Source organism: Rattus norvegicus, chromosome 8 (assembly GCF_036323735.1).
Source record: "Rattus norvegicus strain BN/NHsdMcwi chromosome 8, GRCr8, whole genome shotgun sequence".
NCBI classification, from domain to species: Eukaryota; Metazoa; Chordata; class Mammalia; order Rodentia; family Muridae; genus Rattus; species Rattus norvegicus.
Window position 1 is genome coordinate 55038842 of NC_086026.1, and position 26691 is coordinate 55065532.

The 26691-nt window shown below is 49.1% G+C and overlaps 2 protein-coding genes across 19 annotated transcripts in view; one reads left to right on the top strand and one right to left on the bottom strand.

The window, feature by feature from the left end:
• Positions 1 to 22297, top strand: Bace1 (beta-secretase 1). The gene is made up of 9 exons (NM_019204.2): positions 1 to 688; positions 14863 to 14951; positions 16618 to 16834; positions 18030 to 18167; positions 18844 to 18978; positions 20156 to 20257; positions 20697 to 20846; positions 21069 to 21240; positions 21831 to 22297. Exons 1-9 carry the CDS (start codon positions 428 to 430, stop codon positions 22070 to 22072), a joined length of 1506 nt encoding a protein of 501 aa, NP_062077.1. The 5' UTR covers positions 1 to 427; the 3' UTR covers positions 22073 to 22297.
• The window catches only part of Rnf214 (ring finger protein 214), a 41320-nt gene continuing 33221 nt past the window's right edge, over positions 18593 to 26691 (bottom strand). For all 18 annotated transcript variants that reach the window (XM_063266393.1, XM_063266391.1, XM_063266386.1 and 15 more), the window contains one exon: positions 18593 to 26678. In XM_063266393.1, coding sequence (XP_063122463.1) covers positions 26613 to 26678 — 66 coding nt within the window. In that variant the 3' untranslated portion in view covers positions 18593 to 26612. The remainder of the gene's footprint in view (positions 26679 to 26691) is intronic.

Consider the following 26691-nt stretch of genomic DNA (forward strand, 5'->3'; position numbering starts at 1 on the left):
CCCCAGCCTGCCTAGGTGCTGGGAGCCGGGAGCTGGATTATGGTGGCCTGAGCAGCCGACGCAGCCGCAGGAGCTGGGAGTCCCTCACGCTGCAAAGTCCGCCTGGAAGACCCTGAAAGCTGCAGGCTCCGATAGCCATGCCCGCCCCTCCCAGCCCCACAAGGGGCCCGATCCCCCCGCTGAGGCTGGCGGTCGCCGTCCAGATGTAGCTGGGTCCCCCGGATCGCCATCGTCCTCTTCTCTCGTGCGCTACAGATTTCTCCTGCCCACTCTCCACCGCCGGGAGCAGGAACTGAGCGAGGGGCCTGCAGACTCTGCAGTCCTGATGCCCCCGAGGCCGCTCTCCTGAGAGAAGCCACCACCACCCAGACTTAGGGGCAGGCAAGAGGGACAGTCGCCAACCGGAGCCACAAGGCCCGGGCTCACCATGGCCCCGGCGCTGCGCTGGCTCCTGCTATGGGTGGGCTCGGGAATGCTGCCTGCCCAGGGAACCCATCTCGGTATCCGACTGCCCCTTCGCAGCGGCCTGGCAGGGCCACCCCTGGGCCTGAGGCTGCCCCGGGAGACGGACGAGGAACCTGAGGAGCCTGGCCGGAGAGGCAGCTTTGTGGAGATGGTGGACAACCTGAGGGGAAAGTCCGGCCAGGGCTACTATGTGGAGATGACCGTGGGCAGCCCCCCACAGACGGTAAGGTGGTCAGATCTAGTAGTCCTCTTTCATGTATGGTAGAGGGATGGCAGGGTAGGGATGAAGAAGGCCTCTAAGATGATTGTTTGGTAGGTGCTGCAGGATGGCCCTCTCCTATACCTCCAGGATAGGTTGGGAGAAGCCTTTCCCTTTCCCGCCCCCTTCACTGGCAACCAAGTCCTAGAACTGACTACCACCTCTCACTCCTGCTGCTCCATGCCCCCACCCCTAAGAAAGCACTTCAACGGTAGTGCATGACCCTGGGGGAAGGGCCAGGCACAGGGACACTGTTAACAGGTGTCTGTGGCCGGTGTCTCTCATATTCCATCTCCCAGCCTTCCCCTTCTCTGGTGGTTCTGGGGAATCTAAGATCCCCACGTTCATCTTCTTGAGAACCCAAGAATCCTGGCACCAGTTGGGTAAATCAGGTCCTTACCCCAAGTCTGGGCCGCCATAAGCCAACAAAGTAAGAGTCTTACTAACATCCATGTGGCCTCCAAGTCCCAACAGACTCTGACTTGAGTCCCTTCCTCCTCATTTATCCCTACCCCCGTTTTCTACACTCTAGCCCCTCCCCCACCCATGCCTCAGAACCGGGCCAGAAGGGAGCTGAACTGAGTCTGAGCACTGATAAGCCAAGGGGAGCCAGAACCCTCTTGCAAGGGTTCCGAGGCAGAGGGTCACACAGCCTTGGCGAAGGCACGTCTCACTGTCTTTCCCCATCTTTTCCAACAATCACTAAGGTACCAAAGGTGCCTGGTGGAGGTTGTGTCCTCTACCTGTGCTGACTGGGAGTGTGGGCTTGAGTCAGCTACCGTCCATGTGGGGTGGCTGGCTGACCTCTGAGTGCATCTGCCACCTCTGTGGGCAAGCCTGGGTACCGATGGCAGTGCGATTCTGCATATGCTTCTGCGTGTCACCTTGAATCTGATCCCGTGTATCTCTGTGAGCTCCCCTCAGAGGCTCCTCTCCAGTCTGTGTCCACAAAGCTTGTCCAGGGAGGCTGTGGAAAGGTGGGGGGGTGTTGGGCTCAGGGAGGTCAGTCACACTTCCTTTTTCTCAGGCGGTTGGATGTGGGAGAACCACAAACCCCTACTTTTTTGTTACTTGCTGGGTAACATGCCACTCAAGCTTGCTTTGGGAGCTCTGACGTCCTGGTCTCCCCGACTAACCCCTCCTCTTTCTATATACCGTAACTTCCCAGAAGTAGTATGGATGGAATCTAAGTGTGGCAGACAGGCCAGAGCTGGAGTTCAGGCCCAGCCAACAGAAGGCAAGATGTCAGGGAGGGGGACATGTGGAGACCTGGGACTCTAGTGACGTGCTGTGCAACTGCACAGATCTGTGATACAGGCAGCAAGGACTTTAGCGTCAGACAGGCCACAAATCTGGGGTCTGCCTGGCACCCCGAGCCTCCCCTTTCCCCAGCTGTGTGGCCTTAGGCGACTTATATAACTCTCATTGGCTAGTGCCATTTCTTTCAAACATGGGAAATGAGATCTCCTTTGCAAGATAACTGTGAGGATTAAATGAAACCAGCTAGGGGGAGATGCCTAGAAGCAATCCCTGGGTTAATGACCTCCAATAAATATTACCTTCTCCTTAACTGACGTAGCCACCTCTACCTGTTCTGTGCTATTCGTTGAAGCATAAAATCTGGACTGTATTGAGCACATTTAGAACTGGGGGACCAGTTGCCATACTTCCCTGGTCCCCTGAGAAGCAATGTAGGTGCCCCAGCCCAGCCCTTGGCAGAGAGTAGCTGTGGAAAGCTAGTCACTACCCTCCCCTCCCAGCTAGAGGCTAGAGCAGGGGGCTGGAGGTCACACTCCAGCCCTGGGAACCCTGAGTAGAGAAGCACTCTGTGGGTTGCACGTGGCTCTGATCCAGACCCTATTCCAGTCAGCCTCTGCTCTGTGGCTATTTTGTTCCTCTCCTCAGCAGCCTGTGAGAAGGATGAGCATTCATTCTTCTTACCTGGCGGGGCTATCAGAAGCAAGAAATGAGAGTGAGGACGGCAGAGTTCTGTGAACAGAAAAAGCCGGAATTTGGAGGGGTACTTCCCATGCCTGGGGGTCTAATCTACAAAGAGACGGAAGATATACCCCAGCACTAACGGCTTCTAAAAGGAAGTAAAACATGGGTACTCCTTTGATAAAACTGAGGGTCTGTAGATGATTCTCCTCTTTAGAACCTGTTAGACGTGTAAGTTCTCATGACCCCATCCTAGAGCCTGGGAGGCAGTGTCTGTGAGTCTTAAGGCTGAGAGGCACCATACAGGAGTACACAGAACGATGCTGAAGGCAGAGTTGACTCGAGGGACTTGATGGGGTAGGTGTGCATTGAGTGTGGTCCTGGAGGAAGGAAAGGAATGAGGGCCACCCTAGCCAGGACCTGGCACTTCTCCCAACATGCTGTAATGGCTTCTCACTTGCTCCCCACTCTGGCCCATAGATCATGAGAAACGAGAGACGAATGAGTTATGTGTTTGAGCTTAGGAGTGTGTTTGTTCAGGAGACAAGAGAAAGCCAGGTCAGTTGATATTACAGGTTTATGCTGAGACCAGATCAATTTAGGTAAATAAAACGGAGCCCAGATGTCGGAGAGCCTTAAATGTCAGCCTATATGGTTTGGACTTGAGCTCCGAGGGAGAAAATTGAGATCATTTGTACTGGGGAATGATATGAAGCACGTGCGCAGATGTCTGAATTTTAGGGAGAGTGGAATGGAGAGCTACGGGAGGCAGGCAGCACTTTCCAACTCAGGTGCAAGGTGCTGTGGAGACAGAGTGAGGCTGTGGTAAGAGGGAGAGAGAAAGGAGGCCAGGATGCAAGGAAGGTCACAAAATAGACAAGCAGGCTGGTGACATCATGTGAACGGTGGAGAGAAGGCCTCAGAAGTAACTTGGTGATTCTGACATGGCATAAGTTGAAACGGACTATTTGTGGAACAAGATAGAGGGCAGAATGGCCCGGTTTGGTATATACAGTTGTTTTTATTTTAATTCGGTGTGTATAATTTAGTTTGTTCTAGCTTATTTCTTTGGTTGCATCCCCCTCCCCACCCTACCCCTTGCCATGTAGCCCTGGCCAGACACAATTCATGAGCCTTCTGCCAAAGCCTTTAGAGTGGTGGGGATTAGAAGCTATGTTGTCACACCCAGCTTCTTCTTTTGTTCTGTCGGTTTGCTTGGTTTGAAACAGGACCACCCTGGCTGACCTGAACACATGTAGACAATGCTAGCCTCGAACTCCAAAAGATCCGCCTGCCTCTGCCTCCCTAGTGCTAGAATTAAGGCTGTGTGCCACCAAGCTGGGCGATTTCATTCTTTATTTATCCTTCCTTTCTGCAATCATGTCTATGTATGTACACACACACACACACACACACACACACACACACACACACACACACTCTACATTATCCACAGCTTTCAGAAGAAGGAACAAACTCTGAAAGTTAAATGCCTGGTCACGTGGTGTGTCAGTAAGCTGAGATGCTACCTTCCCCTTTGTTCTCCTACAATGCTGCTGTCTTGAATAGTCTGTTAGAGCATCCCTCTGCTGTGATGTGTCCCCAGCAATTGTGAGGTATGCTGTGACTATTTTGTTTCTTCCATCAAGCTTCGAGCTCTTGGGACTAGGGATGTAGCCCAGTGGTAGCACACTAGCCCAGCAAGCACATGGCCCCAGGTTCATTCCCTATTTATTTAGTGTATGTGTGTGCATATACTGCAACTGCCTGTGGAGGTTAGAAGACAATTTGGAGGACAACAGTTTTCCCCTTCTACCATGTGGACTCCAGGGACTGAACTCAAATAGCTTATCAGGTGTGGCTGTAACCACTGAGCCACCTCACCAGCTCAAAAGCTCATGTTCTGGTATATATATGACAGTCTCCAGCTCAGACATCTGCTGAGTGAGTGAATCCGTCAGCTACAGGATGTTTAAATAGAGCTGTTAACTGGGCCTGGTGACTCAGGTTTGGAATCTCAGCTCCTCAGGAGACTGAGGCAGCAGGATCACAAGTTCAAGACTTACCTGGGCTGCAGAGTAAGTTCAGGGGAGTTTGGGTAATTTGACAAGAGTTTAATAGTACTGCACCTGCTTGCACCCCTGGCCCCCAGATGTATGCACTCCTGGCTCCTCGGTGCTGAGATGAACAGGCATGAACCCTTAATTTCCCAGGTTTCCTATCCTGCCTCGTTTTCACTTAAAATGAAGTGGTACATCTCATTGCCATAGGACAAGCACCACTGACCTAACACTGAAGAATAATTTGTTAGGGAGGAAATTTGGTAACAGTCACTTCAGTATGATAAATATTTATTGAGCAACTGTTGTGTGCACAAGAGAAACAGTCCCAGCCTTTGGGGTGCTTACAATTTGGTATGAAACATGGATGAATAAACATGGTTGGTGTCCAAGAAGGATGAGTCCAGAAAACGGCACAGAGCGACGTGGCTGTTTCTGATAGGGCATAGGCTTGCTGCTCCACTCTATGAGGAGAGGTGCATGAGCTGTAGTGAGAAGTTGGGAGTTGTAAGGAAGCTGGGAGCCTTGTTCTGGAAGCAGCTGGCAGACCTCAATAAGAAGCCTATGAAAGAGGGGTGGTGGTGTCTAATTTTGGTGTCAGGAAAACAACTTTAACGTGGAGGAGGGCTTGGATAGGGTAGTGTGTGAGACAAGCATCTGTTAGACAAGGGCTTGACAAGGGAGGTGGCAGTGAGGGGAGAAAGGAGAGGTCTCAGGATGCTGGCAGTCACAGCTCTGTTCAACCAGTCCTGCTCTGTCCCTGTGAGTTAAGGGGTGAGAGAAAGGGCAAAGGAAGGTGTTGGTCCCTTCTTCCTAACCCCTCAGCTTGTTTGCATAGGTGAACAGCAGAGGGGCAAACTTTTAGCCAGGTGGTGGTGCACATGCCTTTGATCCTAGCACTTGGGAAGCAGAAGTAGGTGGATCTGTGAGTTCAAGGCCAGCCTATTCTACAGAGTGAGTTCCAGGATAGCCAGAGCTACACAGAGAAAGCTTTTAAAACCTAATATGATGTATCAATTTACACACATTCGTTTTCTCCGTCCCCCCCCCTTTCTTTCTTTCCTTTTTTGGGATCTGGTAAGACAAGAGTATCCTAGAATTTATAGCCTAGGCTATCCTAGAACTCACTACACTACCAGGCTGACCTGGAATTGCAGTAATCTTCTTATCTCAGCTTCCTGGGATTGATTATAGGTGGGCCACTGTGCCTTGTTTCCACAGTTACTTTTATGGTTTAATGATATGGCCTAGGTATTAGCATGCTCATTTTGGTGATAAGAAAACCGGGGCTAGGAACGAGCTGAAAGTCAAGTCCTTATCTTTAGTTCCGAAGTACTAGCACTGGGTTAATTTCCATTTTTATCATCCTGAACGTGTTAACTGACTTGGAAATGAACCATCCTTATGGGTGAATCTGGCAACAACTGGCCACAGGCATCTGGACACTGGTGGGAGGTAGGACTCAGCTGATAGACTTGATAATCACCTCACAGAGTCAGCATATGATCTTGTTCCTCAGAGAGAATGGAAAGAAACGAGGATGGTGATGGAGGAAGAATATTAGGTAGAGACAGGGAAGGAAGAAAGCCATCAGAAATGGAGACCTTCCTGGTCTGGGCTACAGATAGCACCAGCTCTTCCTTTTGTTTCAAACCCTCCTCTGCCTTCCCAGCTAAAGAGAGATCGGTTCTTTTGGGAGAGGAGAGTGTTGAGCACGATGTCCTCTGACTGAGCATTTCTAGACAATTCTAGTAAAAAGCAAAGCAGAAAATTCTAATTGAAAATCCAAGAAGAGATCTCCCAGGGAAGCCCCCAGGAGAGTCTCTCTCTCTCTCTCTCTCTCTCTCTCTCTCTCTCTCTCTCTCTCTGCTGTAATCCATCTCAATGAGGTGACGGAGCAAAAGCCAGGCTATTTTTCTGGCCGCAGAGAGAGGTTCTCCTGGAAGGAGAGCGCCAGAGGGTGGAAGGCATTCACTGATGTTGGTCCACTGTGTCCTCTGGTTCTTAGGTGTTCTGAGGTAGGATGCTAAATCATTAGTCTTGACAGCATTCTGACCCAGGGAGTAGAGGATCCTAGGCTATTCTCCCAGACTACATCCAGTGATTGGCCTCTCTGTTGCTCACTGTAACCCCACTGTGGTCAGGATGGCTGTTTTCTGCTGGGGTCTCCCCTCAGGATCAATGACCCCAGCGCTAATTCCTTTTCAGGGTCTGTGAAGATTTTGCCAGGGAACAGAGAAGGTGAACCCTAGCTTTCCCCAGTGGGTGAGCATGACTCAAGGACCAGCAGGAAATTGAGCTGATGCCAGAGAAGGATTCACTGTCTGACAGTGACAAGCATGTAGCTAATAGCTGTTCTAGGGAAGGGTTTTCCAAGTGGGTTCTACAGAGAATGAAGGGACAAAAGAAGCCTCCGGAGCCAGCACAAAGGTTGGGTACGTAGCTCTTGTAGTTAGCATGTATGGGGCCTTGGAGGAAATGGAATACCCTGGCCAAAGACAGAGGGATGTACTGGATAAGTTTGGTTTGGAGTGACCCAGCCCTTTAAGATCACTTAAAAATCTGGCCTGAGTTGGGGTGATGATGCTTGTTTCCAGGCACGAGCTACTGTCTGGAGAAAGAAGAAAGGAGAGGCTATACCTAGAGAAAGAAGTCTGAGGGCCTAGGATCAGCTGTGTTCAAAGTAGGAGGGAGCTGAACAGGAGGACACAGTTGCAGGGCAGCCTGAGGGAGGAGGGAGCTCTTGGCCTTCCTCCATTTCCCTCAGTTTCCTGCTGCTAACTCCAGGCTCCTTGTGCCCTTCCTCGTCCCTTCTCTCAGGGCATCTATTGAAGAGATCTGATGAATCTGATTTAGTGAGGGCTGAGACCAAGCAGGTCTGGAGCAACCTCAGCTGCCCCAAGAAGATTCAGGCTACGTGCGTGTGTGCGGTGGACTGCGGTTGTCCTGGTCACTTAGTCATCTGCTAAGGCCCTGAGTTTGAGAATAGTACTTGTCCTCTGCGGGAAATGAGAATCACTGTCAGTGTAAAAAGTCAGCCACGTATGGTGGCGCATACCTGTAATTCTTGTGGGTGGAGGCAGGAGGATTGCCATGAGTCTGAGGCCATTCTGTTCTAAGTTTGTCCTTTTTAGAGAGGAAGACCCTGTCCCAAAAAGTAAAATAAAGCCAAGTGGTGGTGGTGCAGGCCTTTAATCCCAGCACTTGGGAGGCAGAGGCAGGTGGATTTCTGTGAGTTCAAGGTTCATGATCAACAGCATGAGTTCCAGGACAGCCAGGATTATACATAGAAACCCTGTCTTGAAACACACACACACACACACACACACACACACACACACACACACACACACACACACACACACACACACACACAGAGAGAGAGAGAGAGAGAGAGAGAGAGAGAGAGAGAGAACGAGAGAACAAGAGAACGAGAGAACAAGAGAACGAGAGAACAAGAACGAGGAAGGAACAAACAAACAAACAAACAAACAAACAAAGAAGAAAGATGTGAGCATCTGCCAGGGCCATGGTTGGCGACAGTAGATGCTCCATTCTAGCTCCTGGTCTGTGGAATAGGCAGGCTTGACTCAGTGATTGAGGTTTGAGGAGTGGTAGCCGGAGAAGCCAGGTGATGCTGAGGACCTGCGGGAAGAGGAGCTTCATCTTGCCAGACCCTTGAGAGACAGGATTTTGACCAGGGCTGGAAAGTTGAACGTGTGTTAGGCATACAGCAGGAGAAGATGCCAGCTAAGGGAAGGAGCTGTGTATCCACGCCCAGGCAAGGTCACTGTGCTCCTCAGCAAAGTCCCAAGAACCACACAGAGGAAGGAGAGAGTGACAAGAGAAGCTCCTTGGGAGTGACCAGGGGGGTCACAGGATTTCATTCGGATAAGTTGCCTAACACTGGGCAAGAAACCTCCAAAATTACTGTGACTTAAACTGCAAGTCATTTTTCAGGATTCTGTGGGTTGGCTTGAGGTCCTCCCGTTTGAACCTATTCGTGTGGCTACAGGCAGATGGCTGGCAAGTCAGCTAGAGGCTGAGTTGTCCCTACTTGCTAGGTTTGTGGCTGCACGACATCCTTGAGGCAAGACTGGGCTCACTGGTGGACCGCCATCCCTGTGTACAAGTGCCACCTCACTGGTCCCTCCCTGCCTTTGCTGATGTCCCACTGGCCAAGCCCAGAGTCACTGTGGAGGGGGAATCACACAGAGACCTGTGAATCACCAGAGTACCCATCTACCACATCCTCTCCAGATGGGAAGGAACATAAGGTCAAGAAGATAAAAGGCCATACTTAAGGGCTGGTTAGAGCCGGTGGAGGCTGGTATTGGCTTTGTGCCTGTTTGTAAGATGGCCACGTTGCTCTCACTCTCTGGGTCTGTTTCTTTCTCTTCAGAATGGAAGAAAGCCCCTTCCTCCCCCTTTACACCCGAGGCTTGTTCTTGCTTAACCCCCAGCTCTGAGGTACATACTGAAGAAAACAGATGTCTTCTCTGGAAGACATGGACAGAGAACTCTGCCCTAGAGGCTTGCAAAGACTGCAGAGCCTGGGATAGGCTGCAAGGAAAGTTTGTGGGGCGAGGAAGGTTTGTTTTATTCTTGCTGGGGACAGAACCTGGGCCCTTGTGCACACCAGGTGCAAGCGCTCTACCCTGAACTAACCACTAGCCTACATTGAAGATTCTTAATAATCTAGTATTGTTCAAAAGTAAAAAGCACACCCTCTGTCCAGGGTAGAGGCTCTGGAAGGCCCCTTTCATCCAGAAGATTCTGAGCTATCCTTGTCTGTGGAGGTTACGCCCTGTAGGATTGAGGGAACCCAGAGCCTCTTAAACTTGCTAGCCTCACACTTACTGCATCTGCTAAGATCTGCTGCTGAGCACAGCAGAGCGAATCTGGGCAGGTGTGCCTCTCCCAGTGGGACTTGTTAGCCCTTCCCTAGAAGCTGCCTTCTCTCAGAGGCCCCAAGGAGCACATTTGTTTGTTAAGTGATTGGCACTGACCTAGTCCTGACCCCAAGTTAAATCTCCTGGGCATGGGACTCCTAGGTCTCCCTAGGCCAGGGGACAAGGAGAAGGCTACCATACAGTTGGTCTGCACCAAGCCTCTCCTGTCAAGACAAGAGAAACTAAGTAAAGAAAGGAAGACAGATCATAAAACTAACTAGCTATTGGGAGCCTCTGAGGGACTTTCTCCCCTACCCGTTTTTTTCAAGAAACATCTATTGTTTTTTAAAAAAAAAAAAAAACTTGAAAAACCAGTTTTTCAAGAAACACCTATTGTCAGGCACTAGGATACTAAACTAAGGCTATCCTGAGGATTTAAAGTTCTTAGACACAGGGAAGGTGAGAGTCAGAGAGGCAGATGGTAAGGGAGTTGGTTACAGTTAAGCCAATGGACCCTGGTCTTCCTCCCCAGGGAGGAAGTTTATGCTGAGGCTTAAAGATGAAGAAGTAAGACACAGAATCAAGAAGAGGAAGGGCCAGGCAGAGCCAGTGGCCAGTGCCACTCTGGGGGAAGGACCCAGGGCAGGCAGAAGCAAGTGATATGTGGTGGGGTTTGGAGACTTGCCTAAGGCTGAGCGTGCAAGCAGGGCAGGTTGGAAAATGCCCGGAAGGAAGTGTGCAAGCCAAAAGTTTTAAAAGTAATCTTAGGAGGGCAACTCGGTCACATTTGACCTTGGGAAGGTTACTCAGGCCACAGTACAGAAGACAGAATGGTGGGGTCAAAGGCAGACATGTCAAGATAGTGGAGACTGGGGGCTGCACAGATGGGTCAGGGGTTTCAGAGCACATTGCTGCTCTTGCAGAGAAGGTTCAGCTCCAAGCACCCACACGGTGGCTCACAACCATCCGTAACTCCAGTTCCAGGGGATCTGACAACCTATTCTGACCTCCTCATCCTCCTGTACACACATAGTAGACATATGTGCACACGTATATGTGATATATATCATGTGTGAGATATGTGTGTGAGGGGTGGGAAGAGAGTTGAGGTTGAGAAGGCCTGGATACCCCCATGGTATGATGATGCTAACTGGGCCAAGGGGTGGTAGAGGAGATGGGAAGAAATAGACACACACTCTTTCAAGGATGGTGACTGGACGGGACTAAGGGACCACTAGGGAGATATGAAGAAGTCCATTAAAGAGTCTCTGAGCTTGTTGCCTTACAGGACATATTGGAGAGTGCCTCCCCTTACTAGTACAGAGAATACTAAAGAGGACCAACCAGGTAGAAGTTGGCTTTGGGCATCCCTACTTGGATGTGCCTATGGGAAAGTGTACTGGGAAAGACGGCAAAGCCACACTGGGAGTAAGAGCCTGTGAGGGGGGCAAGAGAGGACCCTAGAGGTGACATGGAAGTGATGGGAAAGATCTCTCATGTATTCATCCCTGTGAAATCATCAGGAACTGTAGTAAGGGCTGTTTGATAGTGGCAGGATGAAGGCAAAGCCAGTTTTAGAATGGCTTGAGAAAGAGTAGGAGGTGAAGAAATGAAGACAGCTTGGCTGAGAGCTTAGCTTGTGAAGAGAGGGTAGCTGGAGGCGGGTGTGAGAATCAGGAGGGTTTGTGTTGTTTTTAATGAAGAAATTCAGCATTTGTAAAGGCCAGTAGGAAAGTGGTGTTGGGATGGAGGAGCGGGAGCCCATGTAGCATGATGGTTGAATTAGCTTGAGGGGAAAAGGGATCATGTCTAGAATGGGTGCCTGGAAAAGGAGCCAGGGGGGAATTGTCTCCCCAGCCCAGATAAAAGCTGGGGCTGGAGCCAGGAGGAAGGACGAGTGGCTGGGGCAGCCTCAGGCCCAGGAAGGCTAGAGTAAGACTGGAGTGGGCTCTGGGCCCAGGAGATAGGAGGCTTCTGCAACTATTTCCTCCACTAACTGCCTTGTTTGGCAGTGAGAGTCCTGGGTGGCTCAGCTCCTGCCCCAGGCCTGCATCAAGCTGAAAGGGAGAGGCTGCCAAGAGCTGCCCAGGGGGCTCAGTTAGAAATGTTGAAAGACAGTCCCAGAAATCACTTCTCAGCAGCAGGACCACATGCATAGGAGGAACAGCCAGACATTGCTGCGGAGGGAGTCTCAACATTTTCCTGTTTTGTTGTGGAGAGGGAGAGGCAAAAGGAATTGGAGTCTGGGGCCCTGGAATAGGACATCTTGGGGTGGGGGTAGGGGCACAGGAGTGAGGAAGGCTGTTCTTTCATGGACTTAGTCCTGTTTGTCTGAGAGAGCCCTTCCTTGGAGGAAAGGGTAAGGCTAGAGGGCAAACAAGGATCAGCACCTTGTGGTAGAGAAGGGAGAGTAGAGAGGGGAGACAGGAAAAAGCCTTGGACAATGGGGTCCCTGGGTAGAGGCTCCAGTCTAGTGTAAAGCTGCCAATCTGCTCCATTTGGCCTTTACACAGATCCCAAGTAGTCCTTCCCATGGACCGGTTACAGGGACTGTGTCAGGAGGGGACCCATTTCTGGTGCTAGGAGCTAAGCCCTAAAGGTACAGAAAGGGGTCCTGGTAAGGGGGTGAAGCCTTTTAACCATTAACCCAGCTGGTTGCAATCGGACATGTGGAGCCTCCCAGCTCTATTGATTCTTCTAAAAGCACAGCCACTGTTAACTGGTGGCTGCCCAGAAACCAGGGAGAGGCACAGGAGTAGAGAGAGGTAGGGAGAAGGGGGGCAGGGAGGAAAAAAACGGGAACTCAGCCAGGAGCAGGAACTGGAGAGGAGGAGGTCTGAGCAGCATCCAAGGGTTAGCCACCAGTGATGAGGAGTCTTTGGGGTGATCCGAAAACCCAAGCAGGCATTGGAAGCAGCCAGCACAGCCCATAGGCACTGCTTGGAGGAGCCTGGAGGAGCTGGGGAAGGCCCTGGCAGACAGGACAAAACAAGCTCAGGAGCATGGTGACCTTCTCAAGGTGACTAGGTCAGAGCTTTGCTGATTTCACCAAGATAGAAAGGGAAGGCCCTGAGGCCACTGGAAAAGCTAAGGTGCAGGGCTTTGGAGGTCAGAGATTCTGTGACAGACTGCTGTTTTTCCCAGAGGACAGAGCCCTACCTTTTCCCTGCTCCTCCAATACAGCAGAAACATAACAGTCTGGTGTGGCTGAGGGCTGAGGGCGGTGGGCGGGCAGGCTGGGTCAGGCCATCAGAGCCTGACTGGACCTGGCCTGCTGTGCACTCTGCCTTAAGGCAGTGACTAGTTTACAAAGCTAATTCACTTGTGAGGTAGCTAAATGGGAAGGTGAGGAACCCTCAGACTAAAATTTGCTTCTAGAGAAGATAAGGTTGAAGGATGCTTGTGTAGTAAAGAAATGGCTGCTACAACTTGGATCTAAAAACCAAAGCAGTGTTTCAGTGTGATACTAGTAGGTAACTGGGGTACACTCTAGGATGAAATGTTAGAACTCTGGCTCCTGGGGTACACTCTAGGAGGAGATATTAGAACTGTGGCTCTTGGGGTACACTCTAGGAGGAGATATTAGAACTCTGGCTCTTGGGGTACACTCTAGGAGGAGATATTAGAACTGTGGCTCTTGGGGTACACTCTAGGAGGAGATATTAGAACTCTGGCTCCTGGGGTACACTCTAGGAGGAGATATTAGAACTCTGGCTCCTGGGGTACACTCTAGGAGGAGATATTAGAACTCTGGCTCCTGGGGTACACTCTAGGAGGAGATATTAGAACTCTGGCTCCTGGGGTACACTCTAGGAGGAGATATTAGAACTCTGGCTCCTGGGGTACACTCTAGGAGGAGATATTAGAACTCTGGCTCCTTCCTCTTCCTTTGCTTCTTGGCTGCCGTGACAGGTCTCCTTAGTCACATGATGTACTATGTTGACACATACCAAAGCAGTGTGGCCTAGTGACCCTAGACTGAAACATCTGAAACCCTGAGCTGTGTAGTAGAGGTGAGAAGGAAGGGGCAGTCACACGGTGGCACACAATGGCATGTGTGGAACCTCAGCACCCTGGAGGTAGGGACAAAATAAAGGGTCAAAGTCATTCTCAGTTTCAACGTGAGCTCAAGAGCCATCCTGGGTGTCAAGAGACCCTGCCTTCAAAAAGAAAGAGAGAGAGAGAGAGAGAGAGAGAGAGAGAGAGAGAGAGAGAGAGAGAGAGAGAGAGAGAGACTTTCCTCTTAAGTTGCTTTGGGCATGTGTCACCATGGTGGAAGCTAAGTGACAGTGGAAAGTGACTGCAGTAAGGAAAGCTGAAATAGGGGTGGTCTGCACATGCGTAAACTTCATGACTCTTCACAGGATGCGTACATTGGCATGATTTTCAGGCAGGGGTTTTGGCTTTGTAATATCAAAAGGTTGCCTACTGGACATATTTGCAAGTCCGGGGTCAGAGGCTTCAACCGGTTTGACCTAGAAGGTATCTCCAAGTTTGAAAAATAATTTAAAAACAACAATGAACAAAACCCTGGACAACACTTACAAAGGTGCGCAACCAAATAGAAGAGGCTGTCAATCTTTTTTTTTTTTTTTTTGGCATTACTAGTTAAGCAACCTCTAAGATCAGTGCTGAGCACAGGTAACTGAAAGCAAACGAAGAAACAATTTATTTCTTTTCTTCACGAGTTTTAATGTTCTCTTTGGTTTTTATAATTTAAGGAGAACGGTCCAATCCTCTTTCAAAAGAATACTGTTCATTTCAGTAAGAGGAGTCAGGGACATGTTTGCAGAGCTGCACTACAAGGAACACAGACACAGCCATCTGTTCACCCTTAGCCATGGGACTCCTGGACTTCCTTCTGATGGCAGCACACATAAGCTTAAGGAAGTCCGAGAAGAAGCCACATTATGGGGCACGGAGTCCCACACACACCTGGGTAAACAATGTGCCCCTGCCCCGACCCCGCACATCTTTTCTTGCCAGCCCGATGGAGTGGATCAGCAGACACCTCTTGGTGGCAGCGAGAAGTTGTGACGATCAGGTGACAGGAAACACTAGCATGACACAGACAGATGCAAGTGCAGTCTCTGAGGCTCAGGAGGACCCTCAGAGTCCATCTGCGGCCTGGGCTCCAGCGCTGTCAGCCTGGCTGCTCTTATTCCAGGGACAGGTCCAGTACGACCAGAGGCTGGTGGGTCTGGAGCCGTCTGTCTACAATGTCTTTTCTTTCCCCTTTCTCTGACAGCTCAACATCCTGGTGGACACGGGCAGTAGTAATTTTGCAGTGGGGGCTGCCCCACACCCTTTCCTGCATCGATACTACCAAAGGCAGCTGTAAGTCCTGGGGACAGGTGGGAGAGGGCCCAAGAACAAGAGCCTTCCTCTTACTGGAGGAGTGGGGGGGTGTGAGGTGGGGACAAAAGGAGGCAGCTGGGGCCAGGAAGAGAGACTTAGTGTGGGAAAGGGTGGCTTGAGGGGCAGACATGAAGCACTTCCGCCCCAAGGCTCCCAGAAAACAGGAACCCTCTCATTCTGTCTATACAGACAGGTGGTAGGGCCAACCCATTGTCCTAGCTACAGTTTAGAAGGCTGAACAGGTGGTCTTTCACCATGTTCTCACCTGGGGGCCAATCTGGGTAGTTACACATGATAAGTAAGGAGGAGGAACTGGGCATGATGGTATGTATAGCAATAATCCCAGCATTTGGAGGGCTGTGGAGACCAGTGTAGGCTATATAGAACTCTCAAAGAGCCAAAAAATGGGAGCTGGGGAGATGGCTCAGTGACTAAGAACTTACTATAAAAGCAAGGAAACTGAGTTCAAGTTCTAGTACCTACCCAAAGCCTGCCGTGGCTTGTTCGCCTGTGACCCCAGCATTGGCAGGCTAAGACAGGCAGATCTAGCTTCCTGGCCAGCATAGCTCAAACTTCAGGCTTAGCGAGAGACCCTGTCTCAAAAAATAAAATGGAGGAAGAGCGATTAACCTCGGGCCTCTGCCTGCACATCTGTGCACTATTCCACGCACGACAAAAAACTTACTCTTCAGTTTTAAAAAGCCAGAAAATAAGAGGGAAAGAGTCTTTCATAGCCCCCACTCAATTGTCTCCTGGTACCAGTATATGTGCCACCAGCTAGGTTTGGCTTGGTAGTGGGAGGTGGGCTAGAATGGGCTATTATGTAGGAGATGGTGAGGAGTATTGTGAAAGACTGGTTATAAAGCAGAATGAGGATGTGGTGAGGAGACATCTAGTGCTTGCATGGCATGTCTGTGTGAAGACAGGAGGAACATGTGGCCTCCATATAGTACAGGCTTACATCCTAACCTTTGACTCGTGGGAAAGTACAGACTGCTGCCCTGTTTCCTTTTTCCCTAAGAACACAGTTGGGGAAGGAGTGTGGGTAAGATCAGTGCAAGGATAACTGTTACAAGTTTGCACACAGTGCCATCCCTGCCCAGCCCTGGGTAGTTACATGAGAAAGAGAAAAGGTAAAGGTATTCATCCCACAGCAGTTGAGTGCGATTCCTCTTGTGCATTCTAACAGCTGCCTACTCTGCTGGGATATTTGTGTGTATTTTCTATAGAGGTTGTTCCATGGCTTCCACAGTCACCCTGCCTAGTTCTTTCTCCACCACTCAGTTGGTACCACTGGGCCCCAAGGCAGCAAGAGTGTCTGTCAATGGCTCCTTTTCTCTGGGAGCGTGATGGAACTGGGGTGGGGGAGGACATGTCCAATAGCTGTCTTTGCAGCAGTCACAGACACAATGTACAAAGCCCATCTTGTTCTTTGGCCTGAGCTTCAGGTCCAACAATATAAACTATGGGGACAGGAGAGCAAGCCCCGGCTACAGCTGATCTCTGCAGACATGCTTTACATGCTGTTCTGGGTGCTAAGTGTAGGGCTGTACAGCTCAGCAGATTCTAGAACGCCGTAAGGAGTGCATTTGGGAATTTATTTGATGACGCGCATCTATTGTTATACTTTGCTTCCTTTTTATAGGTCCAGTACATACCGAGACCTCCGAAAGTCTGTGTATGTGCCCTACACCCAGGGCAAGTGGGAGGGGGAACTGGGCACTGACCTGGTGAGCATCCCTCATGGCCCCAACGTCACTGTGCGTGCCAACATTGCTGCCATCACTGAATCGGACAAGTTCTTCATCAATGGTTCCAACTGGGAGGGCATCCTAGGGCTGGCCTATGCTGAGATTGCCAGGGTGAGAGGACCAAGCCTGCTGCCTGCATGTTGCTCACTGCATGCTATACAAGGAAGGAGTCAGGAGAGAGAAGGGGAAGGATGGACTGAAAAGAGTAAACACGGGGCTGGAGAGATGGCTCAGTGAGTGTAGTGCTTACCCAGCAGTCTTGAGTTTAATCCTCAAAACTAACATTTTCAAAACTGCTGTTGTGGTACTATATACTTATAATCCCAGTTCTGGGAGGGCAGGGTCAAGTAAATCCTGGAGCTTCCTGGCCATTAAGCCTAGCTTACTAGCTAAGTTTCCAGCCAGTGAGAGACCCTGCCTTAGAAACCAAGGCAGGATGCAGCTAGTTCAGCAGTTAAGAGCCCTTGCTGCTCTTCCAAGGGGCCCAGGTTTGGTTCCTAGCACCTATATGTCAGCCCCACAACTTCCAGGGGACCCAATGCCCTCTTTTGGTCTCTGGAGGCACCAAAAACGATGCATGGTGCACAGGCATAGAGGCAGGCAAAACACCCATAATCATAAAACCAAACTAAAATTTTCTTTTTGAGACAGGGTTTCTCTATTTAGCCCTTGGCTGTCCTGGAATCCACTCTGTAGACCAGGCTGGCTTTGAATTTAGACATCCACCTGCCTCTGCCTCTGCCTCCCAGGTGCTGGGATTAAAGGCATGTGCCACTACTGCCCAGCATAAAAACAAAATAAGTTTTAAAATAAAACAAGTTAGGGCTGGAGAGATGGCTTGTGGGTTAAGAACCCTTGTCAAAGTGCACTGATTCCTGCACAGGCCTCTCACCTACACACCCATGCCGCATGGGCCAGTGCACACATAGGAAATATTCTGAAAGGTACACAGATTCTCAAGAACAATATCCAAGGTTGTCCTTTGGTTTCCAAATGTGTGTTGTACACAGACACATGCATGACATGTGCACACAATATAAGAAGAGGAGTAGCTATGATATGTACAGGAGGAGGCTGTCCCCAAATCTGAAACAAATGAATCATGTGGGGATGGGTGGAAGGTGCTATGGCCTTGGAGCACTGGCCTCTGCACTGCAGTATCTTACCCATGCTCACCAGATCTCAGTGTCTCCTTGGTCTCTCCTGAGGAACCTCCCCAAGCTTTGGCTTGAGTTCAGGCAGGAAGCCGACCTCTGTCTACTGGGGCCCCTGTATGAGGATTTCTTCCTGTGTTTTTCTGCCACAGCCTGACGACTCCTTGGAGCCCTTTTTTGACTCCCTGGTGAAGCAGACCCACATTCCGAACATCTTTTCCCTGCAGCTCTGTGGCGCTGGCTTCCCCCTCAACCAGACTGAGGCACTGGCCTCGGTGGGAGGGAGCATGGTGAGTAGACTCAGAGGGCCATGTGCCCTCTCCCTCATGGCGGAATCAAGAAGCACCTTGATAGCCTCAATCCTTACTTCCCCCTTTCCCTTTTCCAGTCGTTTCTTCACTATTTTTCTTGAAAGGAGTTGAGTCACTCAAGGAAGGGATCAGAAACAATTGGGTACATTTCAAAGAAAATGAAAATTAGACCTGTAGATTACTGTCTGAGTCTGAGAACAGGTAAGTAAGGAGTCTGTCTGGAGCTTTGACTGACCCAGAACTCACTATAGACCAGGCTGGCCTCAGATCTGCAGCATTCCTTCCTTCCATTTTCCAAGTGTACACCAGCAGACTCAGTTCAAACCCATTTATTGATTAGGACAGGACAGTAATGAGTGGTTCTCCAACAGGCAAAGACAAAACGATATGAAAGCAGCATAGAATTTGTTCATTCCACGTTTATTGTACTGGCTTAGGTTTAAATAACTTCCTGTCAAGGATTATAGATTTTGATACAAATAATCTGATGTGTTTCTTCTGAACACATTTAAGAAACTAAACATTACCATGCATGGGGCATGATGGAAGATTAGAGAGAATCTTGACACCCCAAGAAATGGCTGATCTTATCATTTGGTTTTGGGTAACCTGCTCTCCTGTGCTAGGACATAGTGTCTGTCTCTTTTTCTTTTAGATCATTGGTGGTATCGACCATTCCCTATACACTGGCAGTCTCTGGTACACACCCATCCGGCGGGAGTGGTATTATGAAGTGATCATTGTACGTGTAGAAATCAATGGTCAAGATCTGAAAATGGACTGCAAGGAGGTAATAAACTGGAAGGGGACCCAGTGAGAGTAAGAGGTTAATCCCAGTGTGAGAGAACCATGAGGGTGGAGGAGAGGGTGGAGGCACAGGACCTGGGCTGAGGTTAGGGCTGTGCCAAGGCAGAAAGTTGGCAATCACACAGCACTCCCTAAGGTGAAGGGCAGGGCCTGCAGAGCCATCACAGAACCTGAGCATAGAGCTTAAGTACAGTAATGAAAACACAGAAGAGTTCCCTTCTGGACTCTAGTCGCTACCTCTGGCGGCTCCGGGCAAGGCTTCTGCGAGGACCTGACTGAGTCCTGCTGTTACTAAGTGCCTTTGGGCTCCTCGCTGCAGTGCCAGACTCCTCATCTACAAAGCAGAGGTAAGGATACACACACTTTTTCAGAGACTGTGAAGGTCGAAGCTGATGTACGAAGTGTTAGTTCTTATGCTTGGCACACCCCAAATGCCAATATTTGGGGTCTCTTTCCCTAGGTTTTTTTTATACTTATTAGGGTGAGGATAGGGCATGTGCCACAGCTTGTGTGTGGAGGTCAGAGGACAATTTTCAATTAGTGAGTCTCCCTGGGGTTGAACTCAGATCATACTTGGTAGCAGGTGCCCTTACCTGCTATCTCATCAGCCCCCATTTCAGGCTTTTTTGAGGCAGGGTCTCATGTAGCCCACACTGGCCTCAGACTTGCTTGAACTCCTGGTCCTCCTCTCTGACTCTCAAGTGCTCTATGGGCATATTCCACCATGCAGTCTCAGAGGTCAAGCCCAGGCTCTATGCCTGCCGAGCCACCCTTCTGTCCATCACGATGCATGGTGTATGAGAACGACGACGTAAAGGTACTAGAGGTACAAACACCACACAAGGCACCTCTGTTTCAGATTGGAGAGCACCTACCCACACAAGGTAATGAATGAAGTTAGTACTTACCAAGTGCCTGGGATCTGCCAGGACCTACTTAGTACTTTCAGCCTTTTGATTTGTTTAATCCTTATGATAACCTTTGAGGTAGGCATTGTTACTACCTTCAATTCAGAATAAAACAGGTACACAGAGGTTAAGTAAGCAACGTGCCCAAGGAGGCACACAAATACGTTCAAAATGGAAACGCTAAGATGCCAACCTCCGTAGGATGCTTAGCTGTCAGTCACCTCTCCCAACTCCTCCCCTTTCTCTCCTCAGTACAACTATGACAAGAGCATCGTGGACAGTGGCACCACCAACCTTCGTTTGCCCAAGAAAGTATTTGAAGCTGCAGTCAAGTCCATCAAGGCAGCCTCCTCGGTCAGTGGACTCAGGGCGGGTGAAACAGAGTCAGAGTCAGTGACCGTCACGGGCCTCAGCAAGCACCAAAGATCGTAGATCCTTCCCGTCAGCGTTTGCACACTGCTGTCTGTTGACTTGGCCGATACATTTTCTTTTTCTTTTTTGAGACAGGGTCATGAATGTAGCCCAGGTTAGCTTTGAACTTGACAACTTCATGCCTCAGCCTTCCAAATTCTGGGACTATAGGCAGTGTGAGCTGCCACATCCAGTCACCCTAGCACAACTTTATGAGCCCAGTGACCCACTTTCTTCTACTGATCCTTAGACTTCAGTTTACCTTGGCCACTTTGGAAAATTCCCTGGAAAAGCAAACAGTGGTAACTGTCCCTGCAATTCTGAACATAAGAGAAAAGATGGTGGGGCAGGCCGATTCTTCACAGTTCTCTCTTGTCAACAGACGGAGAAGTTCCCGGATGGCTTTTGGCTAGGGGAGCAGCTGGTGTGCTGGCAAGCAGGCACGACCCCTTGGAACATTTTCCCAGTCATTTCACTTTACCTCATGGGTGAAGTCACCAATCAGTCCTTCCGCATCACCATCCTTCCTCAGGTATGTCCCCAAGCTGAGGCAGCGGAGTGCCAAGAAGCAGACAAAGTATGTAAAGAGACATGGCTACTACAACTTGAAAGACAAATGAATGTGTGCTGATAAAGGGGTTGCGGAAAAGTCAACATCTCAGGGCTTGAGGAAGAGCAAAGTGTAGGTGACTAAAAGGCAGAGAAAGGCAGGACAGAATAAGACATGCTCTCATCCTGTGATTGTTTCCCCCAGCAATACCTACGGCCAGTGGAAGATGTGGCCACGTCCCAAGACGACTGTTACAAGTTCGCCGTCTCACAGTCATCCACAGGCACCGTTATGGGAGCGGTCATCATGGAAGGCTTCTATGTGGTCTTTGATCGAGCCCGAAAGCGAATTGGCTTTGCTGTCAGCGCTTGCCATGGTGAGGAGGGTGTGGGGTCAGTCTGCTCATGTCTTGCTGCCAGCAGCTAATTCCCAGATCTGTCTGTTCAAGAGGTAGTAGCCTCTGGCTAATCCACCATGTGTGAAAGGTAGGGCTAAGGCTTGCTCTGGTGAACATGCCTGATGGGGAAAACAATACTGGAAACTGATAGCAGCTAGAGCTTCACAGGCACTTGGAAATACTAGCTGTAAGGGAGGCTGGCTGCCTACAGTAAGGCTGAATGCTTCTGCAGAAAACTGCCAGGGCTCTGTGGTTGGATTTTCATGAGGATGGGTAAGTCTGCTGTGTGTGTAAGGGGCTAGATTTTGGTCAACTCAGAACTGTTGGCTTTGATAACACTTCTACTGGATTTAAAAATGGCAAAGCCTTACAGTTCCCAAGGTCCTGGAGGGAGAAACATCCTTTCTCAGTACTAGTTTCCTTGCCCACTGTTCACTCTGTCCAAGATGGACTGTGCACTGCCTCCCTTGGGTGGGTTCTAAGGGTCCCTGTCAGGAAGCTCTTTCAATTGTATAACCCACACTACTCTGACAGTAAGAGGTACCAGTTCATCTCTACCCTTTCTCCAGTGCACGATGAGTTCAGGACGGCGGCAGTGGAAGGTCCGTTTGTCACGGCAGACATGGAAGACTGTGGCTACAACATTCCACAGACAGATGAGTCGACACTTATGACCATAGCCTATGTCATGGCTGCCATCTGCGCCCTCTTCATGTTGCCACTCTGCCTCATGGTATGTCAGTGGCGCTGCCTACGCTGCCTGCGCCATCAGCATGATGACTTTGCTGATGACATCTCCCTGCTGAAATAAGGAGGCCAGTGGGCAGATGACAGAGATCCCCCTGGACCACATCTGGGTGGTTCCCTTTGGTCACGTGAGTTGGAGATATGGATGGTACCTGTGGCCAGAGCACCTCAGGACCCTCACCAACCTGCCGAATGCTTCTGCCTTGACAGAAAAGAGACAGCTGGCAAGCTGGATTACAGGGCTTGCAAGGCCTGTAGGAAACAGGAGGGAGAAAGCAGCATTCTGGTGGCAGGATACCCTTAGGCACCACAAACTTGAGTTGGAAATGTTGCTGCTTAAGCTTCAGCCCTGACCCTCTGCCCAGCATCCTTTAGAGTCTCCAACCCCGAGTATTCTTTCCGTCCTTCCAGAAGTACCGGTGTCATACTCAGGCTACCCGGCATGTGTCCCTATGGTACCCTGGCAGAGAAAGGGCCAATCTCATTTCCCTGCTGGCCAAAGTCAGCAGAAGAAAATGCAGTTTGCCAGTTGCTTTAGTGATAGGGACTGCAGACTCAAGCCTACACTGGTACAAAGACTGAGTCTTGAGATAAGCCAAAACCTATGCGATGCGAATGTTTGTACTCCTGGGGGCAGTCAAGATGAGGAGAGACAGGACAGACACAGGAAGGAGAAAGTAGCAAAGCTAGGAAAGGCAGAGCTATAATCACTTTCTCCACATCTCCAAGACAGATGCCCATCTGGATTAAGAGAGGTAGCATTCCCCAACATGTCTTGTGGATGTAGTCTGAACCGAAATGAAATGGAGAAAAGGGCTTATTAGCCAAAGAGATCTTTTTAACACTCTTAAAGGAACAGTGCTCATGAGAAAAGTCCCACTGGACACATGAATCCCTATCTTGTTAATTCCACCTGTCTCTCCCTGCTTCTACATGCTAGGTGGCACCAAAATGTCCCAACCCCAATGTCTTAGATGCCCTATGGGACAACAGTTAGAATATTGTAGGGCTGAGGATTGTCTTCCCAGCATAGGTTCACTCCAACCAAGGTGCTAAAAGGAACAGACAGGAAAGTTCTCCTATCTGATCCACAAAGGCAGAACCCTCAAGATTCATTCAGCAGGGTTAGGGCTGATGCATTTGCCTCTGCCTAGATTTTGTCTTTATTTTATCTCTTTTTGCCCAATGGTACAAAATGGTAAGATCTTTATGGAATACTGAGTGGGTTCATTACTCTCTTGCCCTCTTCAATGGCCCCTCTATTTATCTGGCTAAGGAGACATCACACATTGGCTAGTATTAAACAACGAATGTAAGATAGGGGGCTTTCTGGTTCTATGTCATTGCCTTCAGTATCAAGGCTGCCTGGAGAAAGGATGGCAGCCTTGGGGCTTCCTTACTTCCTTCTCCTTTCCCAATAGAGCAGTCTTTCTGTCCTGCTCTCTGCTGCCCCTCCCAATAGTACATGTACCCAGGCTGGTTCTTGGGCCAGGTAGTGGGGGCCACACTCCTCTTCCCTGTCAGTTCTAATACAACAGACATGAAGCCAGTGTTAGCAGGAAGAGCCGAGTTTTCCTGGGATGACCACTGCATCCTATCCTAGTATGCTCTACACTGCTTTCAGGTAGGGGACCTGCCAAGCATGGAATAGCTGGTGGGGAGACACTAGCAGGGCCTCTGGAGTTGCTGGCCCCAGCCAGCCGCCCACAAGCCATAAACCAATAAAATAAGAATCCTGCGTGCAGTTTTTCAGCTGGGTCCTCTTCATTGCCCTTGCACTGGTGCTGCTCTGGCTGACAAGGAATACCCCACACCCACAGACTGCTGGGAAGATGGAGACTGTCTGCTTCCAGCTCAGAACTACAGTGTAAATAAGCTTCCAGGATCACTACCATGAAAACGCCACATTCTGCTTTACAAATTCTACCCACGTTGGGAAAAACTGGCTTTTTCCCATCTCTTTCCAGGGCAAAAAAACCTCAACCTAGTTGTTATTTACCCTAGTAACTGGTGTTCTTTTTTTTTTTTTTTAGGGGGGAAATTTGCATTTATTTTTCTTTTGATGGTTAACTCCTTTGTATTGTAAAATTATGAACTCTGATATGTAAAACAGAAAAAAATCTTGACAACAGCTTCTTGCTTGTAAAAATATGTATTATACAGCTCTATTTTCAAAGTCTCCTGAAAAAATGACTGCTTATCTCCACATTGTATGTGGGGCTTTGCCACTGGTCTGCATGGACTGAGGCCCAGTGGGCAGAGGTGATGGAAACAGGCATGGCAGACTCAGTGTTTTTCTCACTGCTTCTCTGCAAGGATAGAGCCACAGTGACAAGGCTCCAACTGCAAGGGCCCACTCTCCAAAATGCTGCCTTCCTAGGGTTTGCTCTGAGAGACAGTTTGACCCCAACTCATTCCTGCTTTTTTTCCTCTCTACTCTATTGGCTTCAAAGTTATTTGTTTGTTTGTTTATTTATTTATTTATTTGAAAAGAAGTTATTTTTTTTCTTACTTTCTTTTTTCTTTCTTTTCTTCCTTTTCTTTTTTTTCTTTTTTTGAGGCAGCATTTCATGTAGATCAGGCTAGCCTTGAACTTGTAGCAACCTTCCTGCCTTTGCCTCCTGAATGCTGGGATTATAGGTGTATGCCACCACTCCTCGACAGAAACCATATATATGTGTGTGTGAATGTGTGTGTGTCCATAGGGGAAGGGGCCAGGAGAATGAGATATGTAGCCCAGGCTAGCCTCTTGTACATCCACCTGCCAAATGCCATGATTACAGGTTTGTGCCACTATGTTTAACTAAACACATTCTTTATGCTCACTTTCAATTTACAGTTTTCAGGGGACACTGTGAGGTACTATACAGCTAGTGCTGGATGCTGCACAGTTGAGGGGAAAGAACAATCTTAAGATTACAAGACAAAACGAATCACCTACATGAAAAGAACAAAGGAAGCAGATTTCCATTTTGCCACCTTTTTCTGTTCAAGTAGTACCAAACTGGAGACAAGAAGGCAAAAGTACTTCATTAACCAAAGAACAGAGGTCACTTGACCTCTAAAAAGTTTAGGACTCAGGCTGTTCCATTCCCTCTTAAAGATGCCAAGATAACCCTGGGAAGTCCAGTCCCCTAAACATGCCTGTCAGTCAGCCTGTGCAAATAACGCAAGAGGAGAGAATTCATCCATGAGCTCATAGGCAATGAAGAAAAACCAAAGGAGAGTTAGTTAGCTTAGAAAGGAGAGCTGCTATCCTAATACAAACTGCTAGCTTCAAGAAGCATTCCCAGTCCCAAAATGGGAAAACATCAATTGCCGGTAACATAATGTTGCCCTTCCCTCAGATGCAATTTTTTTCTCAATTAACACTTGTTTAATTCTGAAAAAGAAGGTAATTAAAGCCATTTCCTATAGGAGTAAAGATAAAGATTGGAAAAGAATCAAGGTTCTCAGAGCCACAGCTGTCTCGGACATGAAGACCAGAAGTACTCAATAAGCGGAGGTGGAGAACCATCTCACTCCGATGGGAACCCACAGAGCATGGCTATAACTGTACCACCTCCCTTCATCTCACTGTCTCACTGTAGCCTAGACAGGAAATGTGTCCTCCATAGCTTTCTTGGTTGACAAATGAAGTCCAACATCCCATGATTATTCTGCCAGTTATTTTGCACAAACATCTCACCCCAGTGCCTGTGTGGAGCTCATCCAAGGTGAAACCAAACCACTTGGTAGTGAACCAACTGCCTTAACCTTTGGGGAAGGGGACTGCTAGATCAGGAGACCAGAGGAATGGGAAGGTTAAGCACTTTGCAAGCCTGGCTGGTCAGTGCTTAGTGGAGGCTAAACTAGTCGCAACAAGGGGATGGTGGCTCAGCCCAGGGGGGAAATCTGTGAATTGTGCTTTTCTATCCAGAAAGTAGACAGAAGATGGTGGGAGAAATGGAACCTGATTTTGTTGTTCTTGGACTGTAGATTTTACTGACGTAAAACAGAATATCCTGTATACCTGATATCAATGTATAAATAATGAGCATTAACACAGTAAAATGTTCAATGAAGAATCAAACTATCAGAGTTACATTTCTTCCCCCTCAACCAGTATCATTTTATCTACTGGAGTAGAATGGCTAAAATAACACCAAGGCTTTGGAGGCCCCTGCAAGGCCAGGCGTCTGGATGCACAGCAGGTGAGCACCAGATTGCAAATCTGCATACATGAGCCTTATAAAAATGGACTAGGGGCTGGGCCAAACCAAAGCAGGATGGCCTTAGCACAACAGCAGCTTCCTAGATGTTTAGACAACAGCCCTAATGCAGGGATCATGATTTCAAGGCCAAGTTAAAGATCATATATCCCTACAGTCTGCATCCTCACAAAAGCCTGCAAGATGAGGGGGGGAGGGGTGCTTCTGCATTATATACATACTTTCATTACGAACATCTGAATACAGACTTTCTATACACACATTACCTATATAATAAAAATGTACACGGCATGAGTATATGTCACTGTATAAATATATAGAGTTTTAGAAATCTTGAACCCGCGCTTCCTGTTCACATCCGTTTCTCCTCTTCTTCCTCCCCAGGCGGGTCCATCATTTAAGAGTTGGACAAAAGGGACAAGTGTCATTTGTGTTGGTCTGAGCCCAGAATTTGATACACTGAAAAGAAAGA